The sequence below is a fragment of the Mercenaria mercenaria genome, chromosome 6 (assembly GCF_021730395.1).
Source record: "Mercenaria mercenaria strain notata chromosome 6, MADL_Memer_1, whole genome shotgun sequence".
NCBI lineage: Eukaryota > Metazoa > Mollusca > Bivalvia > Venerida > Veneridae > Mercenaria > Mercenaria mercenaria.
This window is the reverse complement of record NC_069366.1, coordinates 82,537,347-82,546,202: the sequence shown is the minus strand read 5'-3', so window position 1 is coordinate 82,546,202 and position 8,856 is coordinate 82,537,347. Positions and strand designations below refer to the sequence as shown.

The 8,856-nt window shown below is 32.0% G+C and overlaps 1 protein-coding gene across 1 annotated transcript; it reads right to left on the bottom strand.

The window, feature by feature from the left end:
• Window positions 1-3,152: 3,152 nt before the first annotated feature.
• LOC123549988 (perlucin-like protein) lies at window positions 3,153-8,219 on the bottom strand. Its single transcript, XM_045338435.2, has 5 exons — window positions 8,129-8,219; window positions 6,574-6,677; window positions 5,332-5,422; window positions 4,709-4,919; window positions 3,153-3,260 (listed from the first exon to the last, which is right to left on the bottom strand). Exons 1-5 carry the CDS (start codon window positions 8,175-8,177, stop codon window positions 3,233-3,235), a joined length of 483 nt encoding a protein of 160 aa, XP_045194370.1. The 5' UTR covers window positions 8,178-8,219; the 3' UTR covers window positions 3,153-3,232.
• Window positions 8,220-8,856: the final 637 nt, after the last annotated feature.

Sequence of the window (8,856 nt, the reverse complement as noted above, 5' to 3'; positions counted from 1 at the left end):
AACTGTTCACATTATATTTTATTTGAAAGTCCAGGTAAAATGGAAAATAATAGGATTTGTGATGAACAAAATATAGATCGTGATACTTTTGCTAATGCAACAAATCAAAAATATGATTTCTTATATATTGACAAACCAAGGAAGTTTTTAAGAAAAAACTTTACTGGTAATATATAATAATTATATAATGGGAGTTTTTAATGATGTAAAACAAATTAATCAACCTGACAGTATAAGTAAAGTTAAATTTGATATTGATTTAAGTGATTATGCTACTAAAAAACAATACAAAAAGCTTAGAAAGGACATGGAATCATATCTTCACAGAAATAAGGAACTTGATAACACAATGAACAGAGCATTAGATATGGGAGGTAATAAAATAATCAACCTAGGAAATCCAGATAAATCCACCGATGTAGTTTCAAGACGATTTATGTTTAAAAAAGTTCAAAGTGTAATAGATGACTATAATCTTGAAGACATCAAATCTATAAAACAGACATTAGAAGAAGAAGTAAAGAATATTGAAGAATTAACAAAAGATTTTAAAAAGAATTCATTATTAATTAATCAATTACAAGGTAAAATTGAAGAAGAAATGAAAGCTATGACTGATTCTATTAAAGAACTTGAAGAGAAATCTGATTTGACAGATGACAACATAAAAGAAGTATTTCGAGTTAATTTAAACATTTTATTCACTCAAGTTCAAGAATTAAAAGATAGTATGATTAAACATGAAGAACTAAAAGACAAGATTATTGAAGCTGAGAAAAAGTTACAAAATATGTATCAGTTAGAAATCAGAACAGAAATAAATAAACTAAATACTGAAATGGCAAAAGGGAATCAAGATTTACTCGATACATTTTCAAATAAATTTGCAGAATATAAATCTGAATTGGAAAAGGCAGCTTCACAAAGAGGTGATGATCATGATACAGCATTAGATAACCTTAAAAAAGAAATTAATTCTAAAATAGATGACTTAAAAAAACAAATTCGAAATTGGATTAGTATTGTTGACAACCGTCATAATTTAAAATATGCAGAATTAAGTAATATTACAAAAAAATTACAAGATGATATTAATGAATTTAATGCTAAAGTTGAAGAACATAAAAATGATCTGGACTCTGTAGTTGAAAAATCAGTTAAACAAGGAGAGTTAATTACTGCTAATACTGAAGCAATTAAGATAATTAATGATCAAATTAAAAAAATAACAAATGATTTGGACTCTGTAGTTGAAATATCAGCTAAACAAGGAGAATCAATCACTGCTAATACCCAAGTAATTACTGCTAATACTAAAGCAATAACCGCTAATGTCGAAGAAATTACCACTAATACCCAAGAAATTACAAAAGTAAAAATGTTTTCTTAAAACAAGAAACACAATTAGCTAGAACAAAAGGGTTGTTGACAATTTATCCTGTTCTGAAGTTGCTACAACAAAACGAGTTGATGATTTAGCTGAAATAATTCTTAAACTTAAAAAGAAAGACAGGGAAAAAAGAAAAAAGGTAGAGGAAGTGAGACATGAAGGTTTCTCTTTGAATACTATTATAATCATACTTTTGATTACATACAAATGAAAAAGTATTTTGACCGTCGTGGTGCCTGGATACATTCAACATATAAAAATATGGCCGATCTGAACTATTTAAATATATTTGAAATAAGACCTGAATTATCTTAGATTATAAAGATTTTATAAGCATAAACAACAATATAGAATAGATGTACTAGATATGCTTTTGAGTGGTGTGTTTATAGTCAGAAAAACCGGAACTTATATAATAGATATTAAGATTTATTAAAGGGTGCAAGCTCCCCGGGTGAACCGTATAAACCGACTAAAAGCCCAATATCAACATTTTATATTTAGGTGGCGAAATAATAGGCCTCAGGATGATGTTTTACTTTTTGGTATATTTGATAATGTAAATATAACAGCTGAGGCAGCTGAGGACTTTGATACTGATAAGTTAATATCTATGTATAAGAAAAAAATTAAAATTTATCTAAAACAAGGAACAATGTTTGATATTCACCCGTATGACGAAATTTAGCATTTACAGAATTAACATTTATGCTTTTGATGGCAGTTACATCAAATTCTACATATCAGATGAACCTGTATCCTATGATAGAAACAGCCTTTTGGATTAAAGGTTTAATTACTATGTGTACCCTGATAATATACTTACTAATTGAAAATAAGATCAAATATGTTGTTATAAACAACTCCTCGATATATGTTTATCTTAAAAGGAAGCAATAAATCGTCTGTTTAACTTATAATATTGATTGTAAACACACCATGTGTCACCAAATTACAAAGCTATAATCTATACGTTAATGGTTTTAAAATTTTTTATGAATTACAGTGTAATTCTCAATAACTGTTTCAACAAAAACTGACACATATGTCGTCTGCGAAACGTTCTATACTAAGGTCATTAAGTGCAGACGGATTACAGCGTAATTCTCAATAAACTGTTTCAACAAAAACTATTTATCAACACCGGTGTCATTTTCAAGTTTATCAATATCAACAACTTTAAACAAATATTGGTTTAATGCACCCGGGGCCGCTTATTGATTATTGCAAATAACAGCTGATTAAAGGAATGCGACAATAAATCGTCTGTTTAACTGCGGTATAATAGTTAGTATATAAATAAGAAATTCGGAAGTATATTACAGGAGGTACATTTTATAGTTAATATTTTAATATTTTTAGATTTGTTCTCATTTTTGTTAATTGGTAAGGTTTTGTCAAGTTAAAGCAACCTGAAAACCTGTTTTTTTTCTTATTTTTTAAATTGGTCGGCATTGGATTTTTTAGAATAGGGACAAGGGGTCAGTCCGGACCAAAGACTAAATCTTTTTTTGGTTAAACCAAAGGTTTTCATTCGGTTTAACTAAAGATTTAAAAGATTTTTAGGGTATCAAGGGTACCAAGTGCAACCGAAGGTTCCAGCTTCGCAAGTTAGTATTCTAAGTTTAGGGTAAGATTAAAGTCTGCTTATAGAATAGGGTCAAGGGGTCAGGGGGGTCAGAATTGAGCTCGCACAAACAATTACTATACTACTCGTATGCTACCATAGAAGAACATGCAGACAGAAAAGGATACAAAGATGAATAGAGATATCCTTTACTTCGTACAATCTGAGCATAGTATTTAAAACAGAATCGTTAGTAACATGTCTTGTCTGTCACTCTATCCGATGATGTCAACGTCTTCACTCCTGGAAATGTGAAAGGAAATAAATCAAATGGTAGTTCAGATAGAAAAATGAAACCAAACCCTACAACGGTTAAGAATTAACTTGGAACAATTATAATATACATATATTTCAGCTGCCTATTCGGACAAGGTTACTAAATCTTAACATCAAATTGGCACAAGAGTAATCAAGAAATTCTCACGATGCTGTGGAATTGTGTTTACTGATGATAAAAATCTTTTCTTATATTTTTACTACATATGCAATGTGTGAAGGATATTGACAAGTGTCCTCATACCTTTACTACATTTTGCTATTTTGTTAAGTATCTCTATTGGATATCTAGAACGTTGGCGTCCAAAATGGTTGCCCGGTTATTCTAGAGCGATAAAAATTGCAAAAGCTCGGGAACCATCTATAGTACAAAGAGTATGTCAAAGAAATAAGTTAATGTTTGAATGACAAATATCGTACCTATATTAAAAGAAGTTTTTTTTTTGTTTTGCTTTTGTTTTTTTGTTCTAAAAATTGTTTCCATTTTATCATTTGATATTGCTTTTGAACTTTTTAGGTTTAAATGCATGAAAAATAGCATGCATAATGAAGAGAGGATTTTAATACAGATAAAAAACCTTATGACTTGTACTCTATGTAATGAAAATACGTTAGGTGATGTATGTCAAAATTATTTTAAGTCTGATCATTTTTTTCAATTGAAAGAAAGAAATATTAGGACTTTTACTATGAGCATCCAAGTACTGTCAATTTTCCCAGCTGATGAATAATTATGCAAACCAGTAATCGCAACTTTTAAATTACTGTAGAATTATAATGTCTGTATTTGAATAATCGACATGCATATTCTCAATACGTTTATATATGTCATGTCTTTATACTATTATTCGTTTTCATTCCACTATTCAGATATATTCTTTGTTGCTGTCGTAACTTTCTCGATAAACTTGAAACATAATTTTCCATGAAAATGTCGCAGGAGTTGAGGTCGGGAGTCGTGGGATAATCAATATTTGTGGATAAAATTACCAAAACTTTCAAAGTTTTGAGACGAGTTGATTACAGATTATAATATATGTATATCAAATATTATTATATTTGAAATATTGCAGTAGATCGTTACATTGCAGATGCCTGTTCTTTGAACAAACATAAATGTCGCAAACCAGTATTTTCGAGAAGCAAAGTGTTTTGACCAAGGCGCACATCACTGCAAATACATATATACCATTGTCTTGTTCAGCTATAAACAGCGTTGGCTTCCCCAATGATCCGCATGAAACTTTTATTAATCGATTATTAGGTGCGATATGTGTTTAATTTTATTCGGCAGAAATGCTGTGCTACTGGATTCGTTAGATGTAGATTTTCTTTCGGCAACGGTTCTGGTAGCGACGTAAATATTTACGTCAGTTTAACCTTCTGAATATTTGAAAACAAGTTAAGTTACTTACTGCATTTCGCAGAGAGCCTTCCTATTTGTTGCACACTGGACGTCAGCCCATGTATAGTCAATAGTGTCACCAAACACAGCACAGTCTTCATTGTGAGCATTCTGCGGCTCTGATGGTCCCCAGTCAAAGTACTCCACATTTTTGTCAGTGCCGTACCATTTCCATATACCTTCAGTCGTCTCGTCTGTCATACCCATCCAGTAGTCAGCCGCTTTTAAAATCAAATGACAGAATAAAACATCTTTAATATATGTATATTAAACTAAAGAGAGCGCCGGGCATAAGTGTGTAAAAGATCGTTAATCCCACAAACAATGCCAAAGTACTGGCTTCTTGATCGTTATTAGTGTTGCAATGGGCATGTACAGAATAGCGCGTTTTAATTACATTTGTGTTTATCATAAAAATAATTATAAACTATATAACAAAGGCTCTTGGTCAATAAAGAGGGGTGTGGGATCATGTTTTCTTGTACTAAATCCAGGCTGTATCTAATTAGATTTACTTAGAGTTAATTAAACACTGAAATACGTCCTTTAATTTGACTTCAAAGTCATAGAACCAGCCTGATATAAGAGAGAAATCATGAAACAAACTGACAGTAATTCTTTTATCTACATTACATTTAAAGTCTCGGAGAAAATCCCGCAGAAACATGTTCTCCTCTTTTGTCTCCACATGGACAAGAGTGGCCGAATGTTGGCGGCAATACTCCTGGTAGAGTAAAATAAATTTATGATGATTTCCACATTTGAATAAAAATATTTAAGGTAGCGCATTGACCAGGGTCAAAATATTAAAGTAACGGCGTGTCTCAAAATAATTTTCATTGAGGATTTTGTTCCATGGGTCTCTAGAATTGACACTTTTAAACTTTTTTAACAGAATGAATGTCCCGAGTTCTGTCGAATGCGAAACAGCGAATGCCGACAGTTGGCTCTACGTGTAAATATCAAAAGAACGGAAGCCTTATAAATAGTGGAGTACTGAAGATGTAACTGGTTAACTGGTAGTTTTGTTATGCTGCATGGGTAAGGAAGAAGGTTGTGTGCAATTCATTGTGAATTGTTGGACTGCTGCTTTTTACGGACTAAAAATATAGCTTCTGCCACCTAAAAACCATAAGTTAAATAGGCTAAAGTCAATTAAATTGTAACTGGTAGAGTAAAAATAATTCAATTCGTGTACCGTAGTAGCATATGGTGTGTTATGACAAGTCCAAATATACTCGATTGTGATACGTTTTGGAATATTGAGAATCAAGCTCCTGCTAAGTTCTGACACGCTAGTCGAGTATAAGAACTCAAATCATAACCCAGTTCGGGCGCTAACTATAGTCACAACATCAAAACTCAGGATGGTTTAACCATGACAACGCCATTTTCTTTCTAAAGTTCGAATAAACTTTTTACATGGGTCACATTGCGGATATTGTAAATATTTTTACGGATATCTCAAAATCTTATTACTCTCCCGTTGCGACCTAACACAGGTTGCATAAGCACAGGAAAATTGCTTCTTATTTGGAAGAAATCAAATTAATTTTCTATCTGTATTAAAATCCTCCCTTCAGTCCTCATTAAGGAATGAATCTAAAACGAAAACAATCATTATATATATAGACTATAGTTCTCCATTGTTATTAAAGCGTTTTAGCGAAAGAAGAAGTGACTAAACCATATTTACCGCCTGAATTTGGCCCTTATTAGTTTTGGGGTTCGGAGCAAAGATAGTAAATCGTGAAAAGATAAGCAACTCATATATATATCATTATTCCTGAAGGACAGATATCTCTAAAATCGCACGAAAAGTACGTGTGTATGCCTTAATTTCAACATAATATATATCATGAGCTAATGATATACCTCGGCTTCTGTAAAGTGGATCAGATCATGACCAAACAGATAACACGAGCCTTCAAATGCCACCCATCTGTCAGGACAGTCTGTAGCTTTCACTGTGCCTCGAACTGTTAAAGAAGAAATGTAAAGTAAGAAATATTTTTTATAAATACCATATTCTTACTGACTCTTGCTTGATCTATTAGCTTTAGAAAAAGGCAATGGTGACCGAGACATTATACTAGCATTCCATAGGAAAAAAATCCGAAACGCCATAAGTGATTTATATTCAACGCACACATATCTTACGAAGATTTTGCATTAAAATACTAATAATTGTCCCCTGAATTTATGCCACATCTATCTGATATCTCTTGCACACACAGTGTATCGTGCATCTTCCACGAAAAGCTTTTTGATTTTCATCAGAAGCAAACAGTACGATAGGGATGTCTGTTACCCGAAGAATGGTTTTGAACGAGCCTTGTTAAAGGCTTTGTGAACAAAGCGTTACAGGTTTCGGGGCGATTTCTTTGTGATTTGCCGTCATTGAAAATGAAAGAAGGTTAGAATTTCACATATTTTGATACCTACATGTTAACTATCTAACTTATTTTTGATAATCCTCAATTTAGTGACCACCATTGAACAGATTATAAAAGGGCCTAAACAGCAAAGTATACCTAGTGCATTTTCCGAATAAATGTCACGGATTTAAGGACGACCCATTTTTCTATGCAACGGATTTCCGTGTACAGTTTGACAGATATCGCTTAAATATAATGGTAATTTGGACATCTTCTGTATTGAAAATTCGTCTGTGATGTAATGACTATACGCATGTATTTTGGCGTTATAACATCAGCTAAATCCCGAGGGACTGGTTTGTGTTCGAATCAGATATGGCGAGGGTAACAACGTGTCCTGAGGAGTTATGCAGATTAACAATACAAACTGAACAATTTCGCTGACGCTGTATTACCATAAAACGTTTTAAAAGCTTCGTCCACCAACGCCACTAAATATTCATGAGTTGCGCGGGAATTTCAGTCTTACTCTGTCACGTTGAAATCTTTTCCTATTGAAATATACGTTATGGGGCTGTACTACGTTTACTCTTTGCCACAGAACGTGCGTATGTAAAAAAAGTGTGTTAAAAGTCGAATGAACGTGAGAATCTTTCTATTTTATTGGCCGACCAAGGGAGGTAACTTATAAAAATTGATCAAACTTGCATTTCTAATAAATAAAAAAAACTCTGACAATGAAACACATATGTTCTTACGTATTCATACGATTCCTTGTGGTACCATTAGTTTATCAAATGTATACTTGTGCTAAAATAAGTCTATCTTAGTTGGGCGACGATGATAGGAAATACCTCCAGTAAAAATATAACATGCATTAAACAGAAGTAAGTGTAAATGACCAGATGTTCACATTTTAAACAAATCCATTTCATGTCCAAATCTGATCAAGCACTTTAAAGGCAATATTCTTTAAAAATAATATATTAAATGAGATAGAGAGGATATGTACAGAGATATGCATATAATTTATTAAGAAAATAAATTCTTACCATATACTGTAATCAAACAACAAATGAAAATGATTTCGGTAGTCTTCATAATTAGGCCCTTAAATTCTTATCTATATGAGCAAGAGTTCTATTATTTGACGCTTAGTAAACAAAAATTACGATATACATGTTGTACGCTATGGCGATGTCGTTCACTTTAAAAAAAGGGATATGGAATAGTTGGTCATCACGTGCATTTGTTTATACACTCCAGGATCAGTAACAATAATACGTTTAGAAGAAAAACAACAACAAAAAAGATTGTGAAATACTTGTTATGATGTAAATCAGTCCTCATGTGTACTAATGTGCTTGACACAATGGCATAAGGCAATGCGTGTCATATATTTTTTCATATTTATGTTGCTTTTTTATAGGTTGATTTTGTTGCCTTTAACGTCACACGGACACATACAGTAATACAGAAATAAATGTTTCATGTTTAAATATGAAATTTGGAAATTATTTTGAAATCAAAAGTAATACACATTTTTGTTTTGGCTTTTAAATATACTGAACAGCAAAATAAACTATCCAGGTGTATAACTGGTATATTTTGAAATTAAGAATTTATTTTTCAGATTTCGAACTGTTTCTTCATACCAAAATTACACTTGAAGATCTTCACGTGATAAATTTTTAAAAATCAATCAACCGTGAAGTCAGTAGTCCCACAATAGCCGTTTGAAAGGCTATATTTTCTGCGCGTCAGTTGCATTGTAACATCC